Below are 24,969 nucleotides of genomic sequence, written 5' to 3' on the forward strand. Positions count from 1 at the left end.
GTGCGACATACTGGTCACTAGCGCGATCAGCTTCATGGAGCTTGCTCCGGAGGCGGTCGAGTTGTTTTTTAATATCGGCTTTCACATCGTCTAGCTCCTTTTGCAACAGTCCGATAATTGCAAAGCTAATGCTACACTCCTAAGTCATACATACATACGAGCAGACACGTAGTGTGCGGTTGACCGTATTGGTCCCCGCCAAGGGCGCAAGCATTAGGGGGAGGGTGGGAGAGGTCTGAAACCTTGATCTGCTTTGTAAACTAAATAGAATACGTGGAAAAACAAAATAAATCAGAAAAATTGTGTAATTTGCAGGTAAATTGTTTGAAAGTCGAACTGAAAAAGAAAGCCAATGTAAACACCAAAAAGGGCCCTAAACTCAAGAAGATCACGCCACGGCCCTGTCAGGCCAATTCAGATTTAATCAGGGGGTCGTCCGAGTTGAACTCTTCCTGATCCAAAAGAACATAATGATTTGTTGTATAGAGTGCTGAAGCTCTCTTTAGTGTTTCTGAAAATCGCGCTTAAAGCTCCAGATTATCAGGGTGCTATTTGTACGCGAGACAGGGTGAAAGATGACGTGGACTCTCCCCACAATAGGCACCACTAATAAAAAAAAATATTGTAGGCGAACTTTAACCCATATAGTGTAACGATTTCACATATTGTTTGGATGATACACTGAACAGGTCGTTAGGCTCTTAAAGCATACGATGTTTAGTAGGGACACTTTCCAGCATTGCTAATGTAAAAATCATCCTAATGATTCTCCGCGCACTTGTCATACCGGATTTTATTGTTACAAGGCCCATTTTCCTGTGTTTAGTGCAATGCATGACGCGCGGTGCAATTAACCGAACAGACAGACGAACCTTTTTTTTTTTTTTTTTTTTTTTCATACGTTTATTTGACACGGCATTTGCAATAGCTTTTTACGCCAGTTTCTTTTTTTACATAGCACGTTACAAAAATCCTTAAGACTAATTTTAACTATACTAGTACTTTGTCTAAAACTAACACTGAAATCACTTTATTGTTTGCTTTTTTCCTTACATTGTTGTATTTCATACTGATCTAGTATTTTCGGGTGTATTTATTTACTTTTTTTTCTGTTATTGTCTAAATTTAAAAACTAAATATTCTAGGTTCCTTTAATTGGTGAATGATTAGCCTTGGATGAGAGTATGAGGAGATGAATTTAATTAAAATTTGACAGACGCTGTTTTTAGAAAATGATAGATAAGTTCCATGTATAGAGGATCGCGATACGCCAGGATGTCTCTAACAGGAACATGGATTGGTCTTCCTCGGACTTGTAAAGAATCTACTAATTGTGATCTGGCTTCACGATATTCAGTGCAGGACCAAACAACATGCTCAATGTCATGGTAACCTTCTCCACAAGCACAATGATTACCCTCAGCGAGCCCAATACGACGGAGATGCGCATCTAAAGTATAATGATTGGACATGAGCCTAGACATCACACGGATGAAGTCCCGACTTACATCCAATCCTTTGAACCATGCCTTCGTTGATACTTTAGGGGTAATTGAGTGTAGCCATCGTCCCATATCTCCATTGTCCCAAGATGTTTGCCAACTAGCAAGTGTCCTCTGTCGAGAAGCGCTATAAAATTCATTGTAAGCGATGGGTCTTTCATATATTTCACCATCTAGTGCACCAATCTTGGCTAAATTATCAGCTTTCTCATTGCCCGCAATAGAGCAATGGGCGGGGAGCCACACTAGGGTAAATTTATAACATTTTCTTGTCAGGTTACTCAGAGATTCTCGTATCTTCCCCAAAAAGAATGGATCGTGATTATCAATCCTCTTTGAGCGTAGAGCTGCAATTGTGCTGAGACTATCAGTGAGGATAAAGTAATGGTTCGGGGGTAAAGTTAATTATTTGCAAACTATAGTGAACTGCTGCTAGTTCCGCTATATAAACAGAGGCGGGTTCTGCAAGTTTGAGAGAAATTGAAAAATTATTGTTGAAAATACCGAAACCAGTGGCCTCACTGATTCGTGACCCATCAGTGTAAAACATTTTAAGGCAGTCTATGTGTTGATATTTACTTGTGAATATTTTAGGGATCTCCCGCGAGCGTAGATGATCCGGAATTCCACGAATCTCTGCTTGCATGGACGTGTCGAAGAATAAAGTGGATTCAGGAATATCTAGTATATTGACGTATGTGGGAACATACCTAGCAGGCGTTATTTCTTGTGACATGTGATTGAAATACACTGTCATGAATCTGGTTTGGGGTTGAAGCTCGACAAGTCTTTCAAAATTTTCAATTACCAGTGGGTTCATAACCTCACATCGAATAAGTAAACGAGAAGAAAGATCCCAGAATCGGTCTTTTAAAGGAAGAACTCCCGCTAGTACTTCAAGACTCATCGTATGGGTCGACTGCATGCAACCTAAGGCAATTCGTAAACAGCGATACTGTATCCGTTCCAGTTTAATAATGTGAGTGTTCGCAGCTGAACGGAAACAGATGCACCCATATTCCATTACTGAAAGTATTGTTGTTTGATACAATCTTATCATGTCACTTGGATGAGAACCCCACCATGATCCAGTTATTGTTCGCAGAAAATTTATCCTTTGTTGGCATTTCGTTATTAGATACCTAATGTGGCCTCCCCATGTGCCTTTAGAATCGAACCAAATTCCAAGGTATTTAAAAGTCAGGACTTGGGCTATCGTTCTACCAACCAACTGAAGCTGAAGCTGAGCTGGATCACGCTTCCTTGAAAAAACAACCAACTCTGTTTTCTCCGTAGAGAAATCGATGCCTAAATTCAAAGCCCAACTTGATAAATTATCCAAACTATCTTGCAGTGGTTGTTGTAAATTTAAGGCTTTTGGTCCTGTAACAGAAACCACGCCATCATCTGCAAGTTGTCTTAGAGTGCATGGGCTGACAATACAATTATCAATATCATTCACGTAAAAATTGTAGAGAAGGGGGCTTAAACAAGAACCTTGTGGGAGGCCCATGTAACTTATTCTGAATGTTGCCAAATCGCCATATGAAAAATGCATGTGCTTTTCTGACAATAAGTTGTATAAATAATTATTTAATATTGGTGAAAGACCACATTGATGTAGTTTCTCTGAGAGAACATCAATGGAAACAGAGTCGAATGCTCCTTTTATGTCTAAGAACACAGACGCCATTTGTTCTTTTTTTGCATAAGCTAGTTGGATTTCTGACGAAAGTAGCGCCAGACAATCATTCGTTCCCTTTCCCCTCCGAAAACCAAACTGGGTATCTGATAGCAAGCCGTTCGCCTCAACCCAATTGTCGAGACGTCGTAGGATAATTTTTTCCAACAATTTCCTGATGCAGGATAACATTGCAATCGGTCGATACGAGTTATGATCGGAGGCTGGTTTTCCCGGTTTTGGAATAGCGATAACTCTCACTTGTCTCCAGTCGTGCGGGACAATGTTCTGCTCAAGAAGCTTATTGAATAAATTCAACAAGCGTCTTTTTGCTAGGTCAGGCAGATTCTTCACCAAGTTGAATTTAATTCTGTCTAGTCCCGGAGCATTATTGTTGCATGAGAGGAGTGCAATTGAGAATTCCATCATTGTCAAAGGCGAATCTATGAAATCGTTACTTGTGGGAGCATCGCGAGTGATTTTCTGCGCAGGAGCAGAATCGGGACAAATTTTCTTGGCAAAATTAAATATCCAACGATTCGAAAAATCTTCGCTTTCATTAGTCACGTTTCGATTCCTCATTCTTCTGGCTGTGTTCCAAAGAGTACTCATTGATGTTTCTCTTGACAAGCCATTAACGAAGTGTCTCCAATAACTAGATTTTTTGGCACGACGTATACTGTCAAATTTGTTTTGCAAAATGAAATAATTTTCAAAGTTCTCACGTATACCCCCTTTCTGTTTCATAATTTCTTTGTAGGCAACTTGTTTAGCTTCATATGCATCAGAGCACTCTTTGTCCCACCAAGGATTAGGGGGCCGTCTATTTATTGTCATTCCAGGATTGCATTTCGTTTGGGCTTGTTCTGCTGCTTCAATAATTAAACCCGCTAGGAATTCATATTCTTCGGTAGGGGGTAGCTCTTCTATCGAAGCAAGAGAAGTGGAAATTAATGTTTCGTATGTTTTCCAATCAATATTTCGTGTTAAGTCATAAGGAACATTGATTGAATTCGTAAGGCCTAATTCACTGTTAATTGAAACAACGATTGGCAAATGATCGCTACCGTGAGGATCAGGTACAACCTTCCACGTGCAGTCTAACCGAAGTGATGTTGAGCACAGAGATAGATCTAATGCACTTGGACGTGCAGGAGGTCTGGGGATGCGTGTTGTTTCGCCAGTATTTAAAACTGTCATATTAAATTCGTCACAAACATTGTAAATCAAAGAGGATCGATTATCATTGTAGAGGGAACCCCACAATACTCCGTGCGAGTTGAAGTCTCCCAGTATCAGACGCGGAGCAGCCATGGATTCCACTACCTCAAAAATTTGACGTTGTCCAATTTGAACTTTGGGAGGTATATATATAGAAGCGATAGACATGTCTTTGCCTTTAATGTTCGTTTGGACAGCTACAGCCTCAATGCCCGCAAACAAGGGGATTTTAATTCTATAGAAAGAATAGCACTTTTTAATTCCTAGAAGCACTCCTCCATACGGGGTGTCTCGGTCTAGGCGAATAATGTTGAAATCATTTAAGTTGAAATTAATGTTTGAGGTAAGCCATGTTTCACATAGAGCAAAAGCATCGCATTTTAAATTATGCAGTAAAATTTTTAAGGAATCAATTTTAGGTATGATACTTCTGCAATTCCACTGTAAAACAGTGATGGAATCTTTCATTGGAGGAGGTGAATTACCCATTGAAAGATACAATCGCTGCAAGGATGGGCCATTGAGCAATCAGCTGCTCTAAAAATGTTCTAATTGTTGGGAGGAAAGCTGAAAGTATACTCTTTAGTGGTTCAGAAATATTGAATGCTTTAAAAATCCAATCAACAATTTCAGAAAATTTCAATAATCCTACCCCCAGCTGAGGCTCAGAGGAAGTCGAAATTTTATTATTTCCAGTAATGGTGTTCTGTTTGGATTGTACGTTCCCAAAACCGGGCGGAATTGATTTCGGTTTTGAATCGGAATTTTTCGGTTTTGGGCGCAGTTTATCTATTGGTGGAGAAATTTTAAGGCCCTTGCTTGGCAGCTTGGGAAAAGAAGACTGTTTTCTTTTTCTGGAATTTCCGGGTAAAACAAATGATGTACCTTCGCACGCTCCGTCAGAGTCAGACTGTTCCGAAAATAGAGATGTGTAAGTGTTTTCTAAGAAGATGGGTTTAGGGGTAGCATTTTTCAACATTTCTGCATAGGAGCGCTTAGACCTCTCCTTCAAGGATCGTTTAATTTTATCCTCACGCAATTTATAAATGGGGCATGCAGGGACCTCATGTGAGTTTTCTCCGCACATTAAACATTTTTCTGAATTTTCATTACATGTATCCTCTTGATGAGAACCCCCACATTTGCCACACCGTGCCTTATTGGAACAGTAAGTGGCTGTGTGGCCAAGCTGTTTGCAATTAAGGCAATTCATTACACGAGGGATAAAAAGGCGAACAGGGAGACGAATCTTATCGATAATGACATAGTTGGGCAGCGCAGACCCAGCGAAAGTCACTCGAAATGAGTCAGACAGTCGATAAACTTTTTTATCTCCTTCGTGTGATACTGAATGCAATTGCTTGCATTCAAGTATTTTTACGTCTTTAAGTATGGTGTCTTTGAAACGACCAACCCCATGCTTAACTAAGTCATCAACAGTCAAACTCGATTCTGTGATGACCCCATCAATTTCAATTTCCTTTGAAGGAATATACGCTCTATACTCACGCGTAAAAAGCTCGCAAGAAGCAATTGCATTGGCTTGTTTGAAACTACCAACGACAATGCGTATTTTATCTTTATTGACTTTGACGATCTCTTTTACATCCGAGAATCGCGAAGTCAAATCTTTAGAAATTTGAATAATATTTAGCGCCTTTACTTTACGCCTAATAAATACAATCCATGGTCCCGTTGACGACTCTGGGTAAATTTTAATTCTAGTCGGATTTACATTTTCAGCATAAGGCTTAGGGGGAGGGTCTGTTACTCGTTCTCCCATCTCTTCATCCATTTTACCTAGCAAGAAAAACTATCACAAAAAGGAATGAAAAATATACCTGTTATACCTGTAGAACACACCTCATGTGTTACGTTGTAAACTCGGTGCCCGTTGTTTGACAATGTGACACCTGCTGTTCTTCTTCGTCGCGTTGCTTCTTCAGTAGAGAAATAGTCCTACCTGCAACACTTCAAAACTCTCTCCGATTAAGCTGCTCGTCGGTATCACCACCACAAGCGCGCTCTCTCCGTTTCCACCACCTCGGTAGACAAATGTGGCTACCTGTGGCTTGCTGCGAAAATCCCACTGTCGATGCGGCACTTTTCAGTGCCACTTGTTTTCCTTATTCGTCGTACCACTTCTGCGGTAGACAAATAGAGCAAATGGGTCTACCTGTGACGCTTCCCTCTCGTCGATTAGAATTGCCCGACGACACCAATACACTATATTTTTTTCTGTGTGTACAGGCACGATCACTGTCGATCTCTGCCACCGCGGTAGGCAAATTCGTCTACCCGCGGTTTGCTGTCAAAACACCACTTGTCGAGGATGCCGTTGACCACGCCTCCGACGTATCAACTGTCGACTCACACTTAACAAACTGGTCTCTCTCTCTCCCACAATAACGCATACAGCGTCTCGCACTCCGTCACTCTCTCGAGAACAAATCCTTCCACCTGGAGGCACAACCGTCTCGGTCGGTTGCAAAAACTGTTATGACAGACGAACCTTGTCGTATAAGATGAAAATAGGCAAAACAGTGCTACTGAAGGCCACCCGATACGACTTTGTAGAAACATTCTATTTTGCTCTGTCCTATGCGGTTGTGGTTGAAATAACCAATTCCGTGCTTAATTCGGCAACTACACCGTCGACTTAAACTTTGTGAGCGGGCATGTAGGCGCGGTAGTCCTTCATAAAAGGCACGCCGACAGTAATGTCAATTGCTTGCTTTAGACAGGCTATCACAAATCAGATATTATCTGGTCCAATTTTCGAGATAAGCGAAGGATCCTTGATCCGAAAGCACATCAGATATGATTCGACTAAGTTCAATGTGTATAATTTTCAACGAGTAGTCGGGATGTTCGATGACGAATCTTGTTCGCCTCCCAGGTAGATGTGGGTTGAATTCCCAAATAAATCATCTGCTCATTAAATCAATCTCCACTTATTGTCTCGATCCGTCGTCTTCAAACACCGCATTGATGATATTGCAATGAACTAATATTTTAAATTTCACAAAACTTTAGTGTACTGTTGGCACTGAGAACTGACATACAAGCAAAGTTTTCAACTTGTGTAAGAAATTAATCTGTCGCTTTGAAATGACAACAGCAAGTAGCAACTAGAAAAACTCTAGTAAGAGAACTGCGGAGAGAAAAACAGCATTTTTGGCAATGTATGCCCCGGCATTGTATGGCAACACTTCCAATGTTATAAGGATAGGCAATGTTCGATTGGATTCGTTTTTTGACAGCTAAACGTGAATCCAATCGATCCAAAATGGAGTCTCCGCAGTTCTCTTTCTAGAGTTTTTCTAGTAGCAACTTGCCACTGGTCGGCGCTTTGATTGGCCAGCAATTGCTATACGGGACTTGTACGCAAACTTGGATACAATGGTGACATCCAAATGAAAATCATCATTGCATGCGAACCTGTATGCGATGATGATTTTCAACGTATTTTCATTTAAATATTCACACAGGTTTTTCGGGAAAGTTTGTTCTAGCTTATATGTCTGTTCTCTGTGCTGTTGGAGCACCATGTTGAAGGCTTTACCCGAAACATGCTAGAAAATTTTAGTTTATCGCATTGTTTTGAAAAGATTTTCTGAAGATTAGCTTCCGCTTTTTTATAATTTATTACCACAAAATTGAATAAAATTGAATTATTCTGTTCAATTTACTATCAGTGTATTATGCCCTCTGTGCACGTCCACCGAGACGTCCAAACAATTCTCCTTCACTGGACGATTTTGAAACCAACCGTTCTTAGGGGTCGTTGTATGAGGAAATAATAATCCTGGGGTCTGCAAGGGGCTCATTCTGAATGATTTTTAACCGAAACTGCGTTGTCATCTTAGCGAAACTTTTTATGTGATTATCTATAACAGTAAACTTACTTACCTTGCCCTTCAGGCTAGAGCCATGTTGTCTCTTGCTGTATGCAGATGCTGTCTCCACTCCACTCGGTCCATTGCTGCTTATCGCCAGCCTCGCAGTCGTCGAAGGGTCCGCAGGTCGTCCTCTATCTGGTTGATCCACTTTGCATTTCGTTCGAAAACTCCAAGGGCGCGTTGGTCCTCCACGAGCATAGTCCAGGTCTCGTGGCCGTAGAGGACCACCGGTCTAATCGGCGTCTTGTAGATAATCAACTTACAGCGGCGGCGAATTTTGTTCAACCGGAGCGTCCACCGAAATCCAAAGTAGGCACGATTTCCCGCCAAGATCTGTCACTGAATTTCTCTGCTGGTATCATTGTCGGCGGTTACCAGTGATCCCAAATACACGAATTCGTCGACCATCTCGATTTCGTCACCGTCAATCCGAACTCGGGATGGGAGGTTCATATTGTCATCTCTAGAACCTCTTATTCTCATGTATTTTGGCTTCAAAACGTTGATGGCAAGTCCAATCCTGCTGGCTTCTGCTTTCAGTCTGATGTACGTTTCCGACATCGCCTCAAAGTTCCGTGCCATTATGTTAATGTCGTCGGCGAAGCCAAGAAGCTGGACGGACTTCCTGAAGATTGTGCCACTCGTGTCTATCCCCGCTCTCCTTATTACACCTTCTAACGCAATGTTGAACAGCAGGCACGATAGACCATCACCTTGCCGTAACCCTCTTCGAAATTCGAAGAGGCTCGAGACTGTCTCTGATACTCGAACAACGCACATCACCCGTCGCTTTAATTAATCGTGTTAGCTTATCCGGAAAACCGTACTCGTGCATTATCTGCCATAGCTGATCTCGATCGATTGTGTCATACGCCGATTTTAAATCGATTTTTTGATAAATGATGTGTGGGTACGTTGTATTCGCGGCACTTCTGCAGAACCTGCCGAATCGCGAATATTTGATCCGTGGTGGCGCGGGAAACCATGTAGCCCGCTTGGTAGTTCCCCACGAACTCCTTTGCAAATGGTGACAATCGGCGGCAAAGAATTTGGGAGAGGACCTTGTAGGCGGCGCTAAGTAGTGTGATCGCGCGGTAGTTGCAGCAATCCAATTTGTCACCCTTTTTGTAGATTGGGCAAACGACACCCTCTGTCCACTCCTCCGGAAGAATCTACTCTAGCCAGTGTTTCACCAAACAGCAAACTTAACGATACTTATACTGGTTCTCCCAATTCATGAATGAATTTTGTCCTATCGAAGCGAAAGTACCGAAATCTTTGAGGTGTTCCTGTGGTCGTGTGCCGAGAAAACGTGCGGCGAAACCTATCCTCTGCTACCTGACTTTTCTAATCAATCCCAATGGAGCTCAATATACCCACAAAACGCTGATTACACAGTCGGGCCAGATCCCAACGTGCCAATTCTGTAGTCGGAAGTCACAACACGGAAAATGCTGCGCAGAAGTTAAGGAAAATTCATCTACTGCAACAGACAGCAGCACACAGTAAGCTTGTGCTAAACCACAAACGATTACTTATAGTTTCCTTATAGAACATTTTTGGTGTAGATCCGGTCTAATCGGCATTTCTGCCCTAGGCCAAAAATGCGTGCCCCCTCAACCCAAATTTTAAACTAGGACGAATTAGAGCATGGGCGCCATTTAAACACCTTTTTCAATATGAAAAATATCATTTGATACTATTTGATAACATTATTCTTATTATCATTGGTTATGCATTCTTACCTTTCCGTTTTCATAATTTACCTTGACGCTAGTATTTACCGCCTATTTTTCCACTTTCCACTTTATCATTCCTTGTTCTTTTGAAAGTATAGATTCCATTTTAGATTTCACCTTCTTTCTCTGTAAAGTACGAGTGGATTAGGACATTTGATGTTACCTTAATCCCCGGTTATGTCGGCGTTCTCCGCCTGTCCTGGGTCAGTTGGTGCTTCCCTTTGTTATTTCTTTCTTCTTTGTTAGTCCTTTTTCCGTTCTGTTAGTGAGTTTCTTATGTGTCCACGATATCATGGGTTATTCCGCTCGTACATGAAAGATAGATTAAACGAAGATATCTTTAATGGCGATCTTATTTATGGGAATGTTAATGTGGATTCTTTTAGCCTTCCGGTGGGGGCGCTGAATTGTGCGACACTAGCAGTACATATTTTATTTCTCAGCTTTGTGGGATCGTATATTGCTTGAGGTGTCAACACTATGTGTGCATATGGTTGCGGGTCTTCGATCAGCGATATATACTGAGTACCATCATCTTTTTGTCCACTCTAAATAATCCCATGCATGAGTTTTTGAACATCTTTAAGCCTTCATTAAGCCTTAATAAATCCTTATCCGATTACTTGTCCGCTTCTCCAAAGAAAAAAAAAGCTAAAACGATAGAGAAAGGAAAAAGGTGAGTGTTATGGATAAATAAAGTTATTTTGGCCACTCAGTATGGTTCAACGAACATGAAACAGGAACATGGTTAGTCATACTTTGTGATACATACACACTTGAATATTAAGTATTTTTAATAATATTATATTATAGTTTATTGACCCGAAGCAGTTGGCAAATTATGACAATGTAAACTAAGCTGCTTTTAATGAGGTACATGTCTCCATTTCAAAGTCTTCGATTGATCCTTGACAGTGATTGCCATCGGCTCAGGCACTTTTGCGCGTCAAGCATTCACTGACTTACAATCGAATTGTGCCTCGATCTGAGCAAAAGGGCAGGGAACCACAAACGATTACTACCATTATGTTCTGATCAGAAAGTACCAAACACTAACTCAACAACGACTGCACCAAATGCTTACAAATCAACAACCAGCACACCAAACAAAACAGCCAACGACGAGGACGACTAATACGCAATAATGACTCGTAAGAACAATAAACCAAGAAGAACATCCGATCATGAACAACAAAAAATGCGGTGAACATTTAACGATACCGCTATATAAAAAAGGCAATGTCGTTAATTTTTTTCATTGGCTTCGTAGCGATGAGGACATGGAAGTGGATGCGAAAGAAGGTAGACGGGTTGACATCCAACTTGTGGCGGATAATGCAGCTAATGATTCACCACCGAGAAAAAGAATTTAAACACGCAGTAGCAAATTGAGTCAATAGGCTCGGATCTATCGGACAAGAAATTATTGTAGTTGTTTAACTTTTATTTTTACACTTTGTTGGAACATAAGAGACCCACGGCTCAGTTAAGCCGTGTTAAATAAATTCATATATAAAAAATGCTTTCAACAATTCCATTTCACTTGCGCAGGACCGTAGCGTGTTGTTGACCCCCGCTAAGAACACCAGCCTTAGTAGACAGCTGAAATCTCTATCAGCTTTATAAACGTATCAGGATAAGTCTGCCATTTATATGTGCACAATAAATAATTGTTTGAAACTCCAACTGAAAAAGAAAATCATCAAAGGAACGCAACACTGAGTACCCGCCAAGGGCGCCAGAAAACCACGTTACGGCTCTGCAAACGTACCTCAAATTCTTCTGTAAGAAGGTCCTTTACCTTCTGTAAGAAGGTAAATCAAAAACTGCATTGCTTAGAAAAGTTTTGTTTTGAAATAATCAAGAAAAGGCTTGGTGGGAATTTGCAGTACTTTGAAATGAGCACGAACTGTCCTTTCGAACACATCTTACTCATCTGGGAGTGTCATCATGTAAGAAAGCTTAACTGATTGTTTTTCGTGACAGTTTCTGGATATTTTAAGCAACCATTCCCAGTTCATTTTTTATATCAAGTTAATTGACATTCAAAAGCATGTCAATGAAAATAACAAAAGTATATTATTTTAAACCACATCGAGAGGATTCGAGTTCACCAATGATGCCATTATGGTTTTCAACCCACCTCGTAACAATACATTACAATCTTTTGCATTTCACTATACAGCAATTGCTTTCCGAAAGAATAAATAAAATAATACAGAAAGTACCTTACTGTGCCTTTACTTCGGTCCGAGCATGTTTTCCGGGCGGACCCACTCGTTGAACTGCTCCTCCGTCAGGTAGCCCAGCTTGAGAGCGGACTCTTTCAACGTAGTACCCTCCTTGTGTGCCGTTTTGGCAATCTTGGCAGCCTTATCGTAACCTATATGCGGATTCAGTGCCGTCACCAGCATCAACGATTCGTTCATGATCTTGTCAATGTTTGCCCGATTTGCTTGAATGCCAACCACGCAGTTCTTGCTGAAGGTACGTGCGCTATCCGCTGCGTGAAAAACAATTTAAATAATTAAACGGATTTCAAATAAAATCAAACTACTACTTACACAACAGCCGAATCGACCGCAGCACATTCGACACGACCAGTGGCTTGAACACATTCAGCTCAAAGTGTCCATTGGATCCACCGATGCTAACGGCCACGTTATTGCCCATCACCTGGGCACAAACCATAGTCATCGCTTCGCACTGGGTCGGGTTAACTTTTCCGGGCATGATCGAACTACCAGGTTCGTTCTCCGGCAGACTCAGCTCACCCAATCCACACCGAGGTCCGGATCCCAGGAAACGAATGTCGTTGGCAATTTTCATACAGCTGACGGCGATGGTATTCAGACAACCGGAAACTTCTACCATCGCATCACGAGCAGCCAAAGCTTCAAACTTGTTCGGGGCAGTGATGAATGGTAATCCGGTTAGTTCGGAAATTTTGGCAGCGCACTTCTCGGCGAATCCGATGCGGGTGTTCAATCCAGTTCCTACGGCGGTACCTCCTAAGGCCAACATGTATACCCGTGGCAAACAGGCGTCAATTCGTTCGAGGGCGAAAGCCATCTGCTGAACGTAGCCACTGAATTCCTGACCGAGGGTGAGCGGTACAGCATCCTGGGTGTGAGTACGACCAATCTTAATGATATCCTTGAATTCTTCCGATTTGGCCTTCAGTGCATCGTGCAAGATCTTAATAGCCGGTTTCAAATTTCCCGTCAGCTCACAAGCTACCGAAACGTGGATTGCTGTCGGGAAGGTGTCATTCGACGACTGTGACTTGTTGACGTGATCGTTAGGATGCACGGGCGTCTTAGAACCCAGTGTTCCTCCAAGCAGTTCGATGGCTCGGTTACTGATGACCTCGTTCACGTTCATGTTGGTTTGCGTACCGGAACCGGTCTGCCAGATGACCAGTGGGAAGTGATCGTCGTACAGTTTGCCCGAAATAACGTCATCCGCGGCTTCAGCGATGGCATCGGCAACCTTCGGATCCAGTCCGTAATCTTTGTTCACAAGGGCGGCCGCTTTCTTCAATATGCCCATCGCTGTGATCACCGGTTGCTAAAAAAGAGAATTATGGTATTGTATTATTTAAAAGGGTTGCAATGAACCGATGAAAAGAATTGTAAACGTAACTACGAAAGAAATTCAAGAAAAAATCCTTGTATGGCAAGCGATTGGCGAATGTAGCAAGATCTATCAGCTTCTCTTAAACGATTCCTACCTTTTTGCTATCTACCGCCCGCAATTTTTCTCTCGAATTTGGAACTAGCGGGAATTCTGTGAGTCGATGGACTGTTTCGTAACAAACCCTGTAACAAAATATGACAACTTTTGCCTTTTTTACAATTTATCGACATTCAATTAGATAGAGATTAGATGGGTAGGGAAAGTTATGAAAATTTAGAGCCACTCAGTACTCAAGTGAGAGCAAAGTGAAGCAATTTTTTCTCTCGAATTTGGAACTAGCGGGAATTCTGTGAGTCGATGGACTGTTTCGTAACAAACCCTGTAACAAAATATGACAACTTTTGCCTTTTTTGCAATTTATCGACATTCAATTAGATAGAGATTAGATGGGTAGGGAAAGTTATGAAAATTTAGAGCCACTCAGTACTCAAGTGAGAGCAAAGTGAAGTATACAGATCGGGAAACTAGAAGTGGCTGGGTCATTAGAACAGGCTTAATACCTTACGGGCTTAACTTTTGTCTTCTGCTGATGGGGGTCGAGCTTAGGCAGCATAACTACGAATCACTCAAGTCCACTAGCATGTCTCCTGGTAAAGACAGACTTGTCCTTCTTTACCGTGAGAACCATCATTTTGTTTTGGGTTACTGTTTTTAAATTCAGAGATTTGGGTGATATTGCCAAAACTCGACGTGTTTTAGACGCACTGCCTCGCTCTCGGCCGAATATCATGTACTTTGTCTTGTCAGGATTTATAGTCGATTCTCTTAACCTCCCTTTTAGAAAATCATAAATGCCTCTTCTACTACTCTGCGATCAACACCAATGATGTCGATGTCGCCCGGAAACCAACGAGCAAGTGAGATGTCGTGATAATAGTTCCTTTCCTTTGAATATCAGATCTTCGTATCGCTCTATGTTGAAAAATAGATAAGAGAGCACATCGCCCTGTTTCAATCCATCTAAATGTCACAAACGAGTCGAATATCTCTCCGGCTATTTTGATGCTTGATTCTGACCCATCCAGCGTCATACAAACTAACCTAATCAGTTTTGTTGTGTTAAATGTTCAAGCATTATCTGTCACAGATCGTTTCATTCTACTGATTAGAAAGCTATATCGGAACAGGGGCTACAAGGTAAACATCTAGTCAATCGTAGATCGTCCTTCTCGAAATCCGCTTTAGTATTCACCGCCAAAGTATTAGCCAACAGGCGCGCTCTGCTAAACAGAACACGAGAAAGCACCTCATAGGCGGCATTAACAAGCGATATCCGTCGATGGTTATTACAAATGAATTTATAATTACTTACTTACTTTATATATTTTCCAACTGACTTTGTAGTCTTATTGAAATTACCCTTATCACTATTTACTAACAAAACTGTATAACAATAATGGCGAATAGCAACAATCATAACAAATATTAATACTATAAACACGAGACGAGAAAAGAACTATAGACATCCAACCAATCCGAAAGCATTTTATCTTTCACCCAGATCATCCTAATCACGTAGTGGATTGCTTCGTACAGTCCGTCAATCCCGACTTTTAGAAGTTTGGACGGGATTCCGTTCTAACGCATGGCCTTACCGTTTTTGAGCTCTAGAATAGCATTTTGGGTTTTGTCTAACGTAGTCAGATCCACAACTATCATCTGGGGCTAATCCTTATTCTGTTTGTGCCTTCCATACTCGCTTGTCCGTTGAATAGCAACTCAAAGTGATTCTTACACCTGACAGCAACCCTTGTACGATCTAACAGATTCCGTCCCGATCTTTAATCATGACTAGTGTCGGAGTGTTTTTCCTCCTCATATTGTTTATCGTTTTGTAAAACTTCCGCATGTTATACCTCGTGAAACTTATCTCTGCCTCAGCCAGTACCATTTCGTCGTGTCCACATTTCTTACTCTGATGAAGTTTTTTTTCTCGGCTGACATCAACTCACCAAGAAACACCTGCTCTGACATGTAACCGCTGCAAGTATTCAGCTTCTCTCCCGGTTTTTCTCATCCATCGCTATTTGGTACTCAACATTCAACCTGCCATTTCAGTGGTTTCCACGATCTTCAATTCGTTCGTTAAATTTTTCGACAGTAGCTGTGCGTTCAACGGCATGGTTCTCACACACCTGCAGCCGGTTATGCTGGACAGTCTTGCGTGAATCTTACACACCACCAGATAATGACCAGAGTCGACGCACAGCGAAGCAGGATGCCTCTTTCGACGAACAAAATCTCTAGTGCTCTGGCTATGTACCCTGGAGGTATAAGTTTATTGAATTGAATTCATCATTGTTTTCACAACTTTAATTTTTATCTAGATATGTAGCAACTGATCCAGATCAGTTAAATCTTTTGATAGAGATATTTTAGCAAAACAAATTCTTCGGAAAAGTTGCTTGTTTTGATTTTGCTGACATATTACTTGGTGGTATACAGTACTGGCTAAAAATAAGAAAAAAATTAATTGGTGTTAACCCTCCGGAAGTCGCGCTTATGGCCCACTGAACGAGCAGCCGCTAGTGCCCTAAGACGATTTCGCTAGATTTTCAGAGCAGCGTGCACTCAGTGCACTAGCGCGACTGCCGGAAGGTTAAATACGTATGTTTATTGGGGCTTTAACCTAGTTGGTCATTCGCCCTTAGGATATAAAATTACATTGATAGTGTATTTACATTGCAGTTTTTTGGTAAGGTATATAGTATAATTCTTGGTTACTCGTATCCTTTATCGGGGCAGGGGTGAACCTCTCCAGCACCCTGCAGGTTAGCAGAATTTTGCTTCGGTGTTTGGTCTGGTGACGTGGCTGATGAAGTGGATTCTTGTGGGCCGCGGTGAGGCTTCACATCACCCGTTCTAGTGTCGCGCGAGTCCTCCCCAGCACCCGCTTCGGGAGTGGCGGAGGGCCCACGGTGGTGGGGTTTGCGTCGGGGTGTCCTGGCCTGTATAATGTCGAAGAGGCCGGCATCCTTAATAAAGTTGAGCATAATCTTCTCCCTGGCCGGGTCATTGGATAGGGCGTCGCGGATTAAGAGCGGAAGATCGTGCCTTGTCTGAAGGTCCTGGAATTCCAGGCAGTTGATGAACAGGTGTTCGACGATTTTCCGGGTGCCGCGTGTGGTGCAAGTAGGGGGTGGAACGTCAGATAATGTGTGTATGCAAGACTTTGGTGTGCCCGGTCCGCACCTTGAAGAACTTTCTGTTCTTTCCAGTCCTGGCGATCGCCCCATTTGGCGTGAAGTCCCTTTTTGCAGATGTGCACGGGACACCCGCCGGTGCCCAACGAAATTGCTGTTGAGAGCCTCGGAAAAGTGCCGGGTGATGTTCACAGCGGGTACCTTCTAGGTAAGGGTCTTTCTGGCATTCCGCCCGAGTGCTGCCAGGGCGTTGAACTCGGAGTTCCCCTGTATGCCACAGTGTCCAGGGATCCAGCAGATGGTAGGGAGGGAGTTAGTTTCGAGTTCGATGGCATGGATGAAAGGATGATGAGACTGACCGCTCTCGAGTGTGCGGAGCACCGAGAGGGAGTCCGTAAAGACGATAGTTGCCGTATCCTTAGGCTTTTGTAGACGCTTAGGCATACTTTCAACCATATTGTACAGGTATTGTTTATTAAGTTCTTGTAACGTTCTAGTTGGTTCCTCGAAAAGCAAAGTTTTGTTTGTTACTGCACCTTTATCCATTATTGGTCAAGAATTGACCACAGATTTTCAATCGGATTGAGGTTAGGTGATTGTAGTGGCCAATCCAGTAATTCTACACTAGATTGACTGAAGTAGGACATCGTTTTGTGTGCCTTATGCTTCGAGTCATTGTCTTGTTGAAAGATCTAATCCTTCGGCAAGCCGATCTCTCGCACTGAATGCTTCAAATTTTGCATCAAAATTTCGATGTATTTGACAACATTCATTATTCCGACAATCTATATGCTAGATTTCAAACACCGGACCAAGCAAAGCACCCTCACACCGTAATGCTACCGCCATTGAGCATAACTATCTCTTGCACGCTCTTGTCAAGTAGCTGCTCCCCTTCCTAATCCATACTCTAGATCGTCTCTTATTTGGTATCAAAAAGCTCAAATTTGCTTCCGTCTGACCACATAACTTTTTTCCAGAACGAAATCGGTTTGTGGACATATTTGTTCGCAATTTTTAAACGCTTGATCTTATCGATTGTATGGATCAGTGGTCGTCGGGATACAAACATCTTTTGCAAACCTTGTTGTTGCAGTCTCAATCGTGTTGTCCTTTCCGATATGTTTAATGGCAAACTTTCTTTGATTGTTCTACTTGTAGCTCTTAAATTTTTCGCAACGGCATTTATCAAACGTTCACTGCCGCGCTCTACTCGATCGCAGTTTGAACCAAGGTCCTAATACATCTTTCAGAGCATCTGATTTGGGCAATAACTCACATTGTACTTCGCCGCAATCTTCCGGAATGAAATGCCGCTTTGGTGGTATTTAATTATTAAATTCCGTACTGATGGCTCGACATAACCAAATGAAGGAATAGACTCCAATTCTTATTCTGAGCTACACATATATCACCCAGTAAGTAATTCTGCGGAGACTTTCGAGGTGCTTAATGATGCGACAGAAACAGCTAATGTTATCATTTGTTGATATGCAATTACATCATTCCACAGGCATGATATGATAGCGTTAGATGTAGCTGTTTCCAGCTGGAACCAATGACTAATTAAACACTGAAAGACGCTGTGAAAAAACGTTAGTCTTGAATTCTTCGAGGTGCGGCAGCTGGCTGATCGTTAAAGAAAAAGTTATAACAACCTTTAAGCAAATATCGACAGACCTTCTGTCGGCCATTTCAAAGAAAAATTGATAAGATTGCAGCTTAAGAGGATCGATCAGTTTATGTAAATTTTTGCTTCTTATTAAATCGGTACACGATGAACCCTTTCGCAGGTGGAAGCAGTCTTTCCGGAGTAATTCAGCTTTCAAAAAGCTCGATGAATAGTTTTGCGATTGTTCTTAGATATTGTATTGGTACATTCCTGCTAATATTCACAAAGGACGAGTTTTGGAGGATACAAAATATGACGGTTCTTTGCTGCAACAGCATGGCGGTATTTTTTGTGTTATTCTGCGTTTTCGTCTACGTGCCTGGCGAAAATTGCATCCTTCCAAATCAGTAGATTCTCTGGTAGTGCTTACAGTGACTATCGAAATATCATCGCCATCTGTTTGATTTTGCGCATTTTCCTTTGGTTAAAGTTCCAAGCATATTCTTTCTTCTAGAAATGCAGTATGGCTAACCCAACACTCTCCAGTTTAACTAATGCTGCAAATGTATTCACAATAATCAAATCCAGGACACCGTGAACACCCTTTTGCATAAATCGTTGTTTATATCTTCCATCTTCTTTCATTGAGAAATTTTTAAAGTTTTTTTTGGGAATTGATCACTGTCCAAGTGCCATTTTGATATAAAGCATCAGTTTTCTTGAATAACATGCTTCCATTCTTGCCAATCAGTAACTTTCATCATTTTAGTTTTTGCTGTATAATCTAAATACCAACCCATTATCTTTCTCTCCCTTTTGCTTCGGCGCAATGATTGACCATCATCGTTTTCATCTATCTCTTTCATCTATTGGATTTTCATTTGTGCTTTCAGGGATTGGGGCATCTGGTTGATTCGCGGTCTGCTTCGGAGCGTGTACATTCTTCATTCTGTCCTCAGTCAGATGAATGTAGTACAGCATCTGCTACCCTTGGTTAAAGCGTGTACACAGGATCAAACCTTGTCCTTGTTATAGTAGTTTCATTAAATATAATATTTTTGCCAACTTCTATTGCGCACCCTACAAATATCGAAGGTTCCATTTTGGAATCTAATATTTGACGCTTCTCTTTGGGTATTTGTTTATAAGCCTTACACTCAAAAACTCTTCAATGTTTTCAATGTCGCTTCTTTGACCATTTCTCTTATGGAGTTTTATTTTCTTTTTTGGGTATCTGTTGAACAGATATGTTGATGCACGTAATGCTTCTTCCAATGTCTTTTCCTAATCGATTTTCGTAAGCTCTGGCCTCCATTTAAAATCTGCCCAAACGTTCACTTACTGCATTTTGCGTCATTCGTTTTTAAAGTTCTCGAAAACATTTGATTTCTGCTCAATGAGGTAAACCACTATAAACTGTGCACAATCATCAATAAAAGTCACAAAGTAACGATACCCATCATAGGTTTCCTGCTTCATACTTCCACAAACGCCCGAATGTATGAGTTCTAGTGGTCGTTATTATCTTGACAGCTTCACATCGTTCACAATATGCTCGCTTGCATATGAGCCAAGGACCAATCTCACTCTATCGCCGCGATCCGCTTTGGTCATCTTCGCAAAGTTTTTTCTTGGTTCCATTAATTGATTTTACAAGAATTTCTCCTTTTCCTTCGCTTCGAACTTTTTCATCAGTTCGCATTTGTTCTTTAAATTCACAGTTTCGTTACAACCGAAGTATCAGGTTTACGTCTTGCATTGGCTTAAACTTGAAAGACCGCGTAACATTTCTCGTGTCAGTTTCTCTGCCCCAGCTACTGAACGATGAACATTCTTTTAATTTCTGTTATTGGTTTCGCATTAAGGTGAAGATATGTGGAAGCCACGTTGTTAGGCACCGACTCGCTTGTTTACATTGAGAAAAACTGAAATCTGAAGTGAGAATTCAAACGCACAAATGAGAGTTTCCGAACACTTTCCTTTGGTCATCTGCACATTGGCAGAAAATTTGAAGTTTTGTTAGCAAACGATTAAAGTTTCGCGAGTGTTTTTGCAGTGGTGTGTGAATAAAGTGCATTTGAAAAAGTGCACTGAAAACGAGAAGAAAAATAAGTGTTTCGAAAAGAAACCCCAAGTGAAGAGGGGTGATATTTTCGCACAAAATAGGAGCTACAGATGGCATTCCTTCAAAAACTCGGATTGATTGTATAGGAAAATGTTCTAGCTTCCTTAAGCAGCAGTTTCGTGGCGCACCAGCAAGGTTAGTGTGTTGAAAAACGTATTTTTATGAATAATGAGATCGTACTCCTAGAAATCGAACTGGGACTGTTTCCCGAAAGTCTTGTAGTTTATGGTGTACAATCGATTGTGCATATTCACCATAATCACAGTATCAGCCTTCTGGTAGGTTTTAACAAACGTGTCCAGTTTATTTTGCCGACTCTAAACTTACCAGCTTATTAAAGACATCATTATTTACAAGCAAGCTTTCTGGCACCTTTTAGCTCTTTCGAGGCTCTTCTACAGATTTGTAGAAGTCGTCTTGGACAGGTGTTCGAAACAACGCATGTTGGAATTTTATCTTCTTCAAACTATGTTCTACGGACTATTTCCAGGTTGGTTTTCCGTCATCACTGCTGTGCTCTGGAGAGTTCCCCTCTCGTAGCTCTGCCCTCGAGATTATCCCTTTCGACAGATCTTCCCACTTGCTGCTGGGTGCTATTCTCAGCTTGCTTCCGTAACGCTGACGCTCGCTGGATGTTGTTTCTACCCGAAACGCTGATCCTCACCGGATGCCGTTTCTACCCGAAACGCTGATCCTCGCATGATGCCGTTGCTATCCGAAACAATGATGTTGTTTGATTGCTTTTGGTGATACTTTACATCATTTCATAGATGCATTCGTATTAAAAAGTTTGTAATTCACATTTTTTGTACAATTCAGTTTTCCGTTAAAAATCCACGAGCTTTCTAGTCAGTGTCGTTTCTGCGATGAAGCGACCAAGGGCGTTAGATGACTGAGCTCCCCGAGTGATGTGATGTGCATTGAAATCTCCAAGGAACACTACTGGACCTTCCAGTTCATCGAGCAGGTTGCTCAATGCTGCCTGACATTGCTGAGTGTAAGGTAGGATGTAGATAGCTAAAACTGTTATCTGTACTGGCAAGAAGATACGTGCGCCGACAATCTGCACGCGTTCAAAGGATATGCCCTCTCGGATTGTCAGTTCTACACCATGTTGCCAATGGTGTTGGGAGTTCGTATTCAGTAGCAGCGAATAGTTCCTGCCGAAAAAACTCGATTCTACCACGCTTTGGTTGACTTTTGTTTCTTGCAGTGCTATTACGCAAAGTTCGTGCTCAATGATTCTACTGAAAACGCTTATTTATCAAAACGACTATTTTCAATAATCCAGCTGTCCATTTCCAGATAACTTCTGGGCCTATAAAATGTTAACTTATTGACTCCAATAAGCTTCGATCAGGTAACCTGTTGAAATATCGTAAGAAAACTTTAGGTAGTAAATATGTAGGTGAAGGTTAAACAGACTAACAACCATCAAACCTTGAGGAAATTCCTCCAAAAACATCATTCCACTCATTTTACCAGAACATTATCTCCCTCTTTTATATACAGTCCTAAACACTAATTAGTAAATTTATCACCTTTCTGTGCTGGCCAGACATCAACATAACCAGTTGTTTGGTCGTGTTCATTTGGCGACCAAGTTAATCTTTCAGATACTGATGGAACGAAATCGAAACGCAAATACACGACCTAATAAAATATACATTAAACTGATTCAGCATTTGAATATTTGATCCACCAGGAACTGCTAGTTTGTTTAGGGCCCTAATATAAGTGGAAGATTTGAAAGAATTTGTCCATATAGTAACTTGAGCGACCGAAAATAAGTCACAAGGACAGAACATTCTTCGTATAACCCATTTCAAATATATTACAATAAAAAATTAAAAATAAACCTGAAGCGAAAAATCGGACAGAGATCCTTCAACACAAGAATCGCTTAAAAAATGTTCACCCGTAAAACTCGGAAAGGATAAACCTTCAGTATAAAAATCGGTTAAAAATAAATAAATCGTTCGCAGGAGCATCCGCATATCATGATGTTCAATATTAAAAGTCGGATAAAAAAGCTACTTTGTAAGAATCGGATATATTTTTTCCGGTTTTTATACTGAATGTTTTTTTATCCGACTCTTAAAAAGAAAAGTCCCAGTCCGATTTTTATGCTTGAAGTTTATATCTGGTTTTTATATTCTAATATATTTGAAACGGGTTTTACGAAGCATGTTCTGTCTTCGCGACTTTTATTTTCGGTCGCTCACTTTAAACTCAGGTGCAAAAGAAACGCCGAGTGAAGTGTTACTCCTAAGCACTTCTGTGATTAACATTGATATCTGAGTTAAATTTGAAGGTTACTTCAATTTAAAGTTTTAACGATAGGTATTTTCAAAGCAAACAGAAATTAGATCAATTTGCGACAAATTTACCCAAACTGAAATAAAATTATGCAGACAATTTGTTCCAAAAATCATTATTCTTTAAATTTTCACTCCAGAAAATATTTTTACTAAAAAAAATACAGGCAGATTACTCATCCCAATAATTATTATAAAACTTATGCAATAGTTGTATACGTCTCACTACTAGAACTGATAATAATCATTACAACACGCTCACTTACCGGCATTCTCTCGGTGGGCCCACCGATAGGGAAGTTCATTGTGGAGCGCACGGTCTGAGCGCCATAGTACTTATCATTCGGTACCTTCAGTTCTCCGAATGTGTCCGACTCGGTGCGGAAACCTTGGCTGGCCTGCGAAAAGACAAAAACCCATAAAAACCGGTTCCATAATAATGATTACAGTACGCCACGTATTTGGGCGTAAAGTAGGAAAGATAGTCGCCAGTCATTTTAAAATTACTTATGGTAAAAACATACTTCTTCAACAATTATTAACTATCCAATTTATTAATCTTTAGAATAGTTACCATATTCAATCCAAATGTTGATAAGTAATTAAGTTGACAATACACAACACACCCAATGTGACCTTCTCTTCGTTGCGATGCTGGTTTATTTATGTCAGGTCACCAACTGGTTGCTTTGATTGTGTGTCCACTGAAGACTGAATAGTGCAACAAAGAGTGACTCTGTAAACTGTAGAATAATAACCGAAAAACACAAACCGCTCGACCGCGACAACCGCACGATAATCAAACTCTTAGCCAGACTTCCTTTGGCGAATCAACGCCGATTGAGAATAGCGCAGATTTTTAAATGATGATATTGACTGTAGGAGATCTCTGGAAGTATTGGATGAAACACGAATAGAACTAAAGTAATGCATCGGGTGCTATTTTGTTTCACTGTCTACATAGCAGGCATACAAGAGATAAAGAACAGCGTGTGACTGATTGACACCGGTTTGCCTTTAGTGGGGGTAATGAGGTAATCTCTGACATGGCACTTTTTCATTTATAGCATTTTCGTTTTCACTCGATGCTACACCGGATAGTGTAAATAAAGGGAGAGACATCAACTACACTAGTGTAGTGCAATGTCTAAAACGAAAATGCCATTAAATGTTTGGCTTAAGTTGTAGGTGAATGAATTTACTCTATATGCTAGTCTGTGTATGTGAGGACTAGTACATGAAGATCGGTACTGCTGCTGTATGGTGCGATATTTTAAGTCCCATGATCATTGACTCAACATGCTCAGACAATGTTTTTATACCTACTTGTTAAGTGTTATTCGCAACAATTAGACCGTCAGCACGTCAGTTCATAGGGTTCCAAAACGTCATTTTCACAAACAAAATTCAATAACTCTTGAATTGATTTTAAAGATTAGATTTCTTCGAAGAAGTTACTAGAGACGGGAAAGCGCATCTTTAGATTTAGTTAGATGAAAATTATACATCCCCGACTAATACAGCTAGAAAACAGTCTTGAGCAAACTAATAGGAAAAACTATCTTTAAAAATGGTGAGGAAGACACTAAAGTTCTACATCAAAGTGGTTTCGAAATAAATAGCATTATTTGCAATAGACCCCTTGAAACCAGCTTTTCTAATATGTATAACTTTCTACTTTCAACTATTTTCTTTTTAAATTTGTATAGTTTTTTGCAAAGTTCCAATGGAATACACATTGTACACAAGTAGTGTTTCCAATTTTGGATTAGCTTCAGGTGCAGTAGTCAAGTGCCGTTCTGAAGAGACGACGTCGAAGCGCAAACACCTGGAATTCTGTAGTTAGGTTTTGTGTCCGTTAAGGTGAAGATATGTGTAAGCCAGGAACGCACGCTTGTTGCTAAGTACTGACGCGCTTGTTTACATTGAGAAAAAAAGATGGGTGGGTAATGTCAGAGACATAACCGGAGTGAAGTAGAATACACTTTAGACCGGTAAATTCTGCTCTGGAATAAGCAATTTCTATG

At 41.0% G+C, this 24,969-nt stretch overlaps 1 protein-coding gene across 2 annotated transcripts in view; it reads right to left on the reverse strand.

Moving 5' to 3' along the window:
• Nucleotides 1–12,039: 12,039 nt before the first annotated feature.
• LOC131685922 (fumarate hydratase, mitochondrial-like) overlaps nt 12,040–24,969 on the reverse strand; it is a 36,544-nt gene continuing 23,614 nt past the window's right edge. Inside the window, exons 1-4 of one of the 2 annotated variants that reach the window (XM_058969957.1) lie at nt 23,517–23,835; nt 23,209–23,340; nt 12,610–13,615; nt 12,040–12,548 (exon numbers count right to left, since the gene is read on the reverse strand). In XM_058969957.1, coding sequence (XP_058825940.1) covers nt 12,286–12,548; nt 12,610–13,615; nt 23,209–23,340; nt 23,517–23,519 — 1,404 coding nt within the window. In that variant the 5' untranslated portion in view covers nt 23,520–23,835 and the 3' untranslated portion in view covers nt 12,040–12,285. Of the gene's footprint in view, nt 12,549–12,609; nt 13,616–23,208; nt 23,341–23,516; nt 23,836–24,969 lie in introns of those variants that run through there. The other variant, XM_058969955.1, reaches the window with a different exon arrangement.

The sequence above is a fragment of the Topomyia yanbarensis genome, chromosome 2, assembly GCF_030247195.1.
Source record: "Topomyia yanbarensis strain Yona2022 chromosome 2, ASM3024719v1, whole genome shotgun sequence".
Lineage (NCBI taxonomy): Eukaryota > Metazoa > Arthropoda > Insecta > Diptera > Culicidae > Topomyia > Topomyia yanbarensis.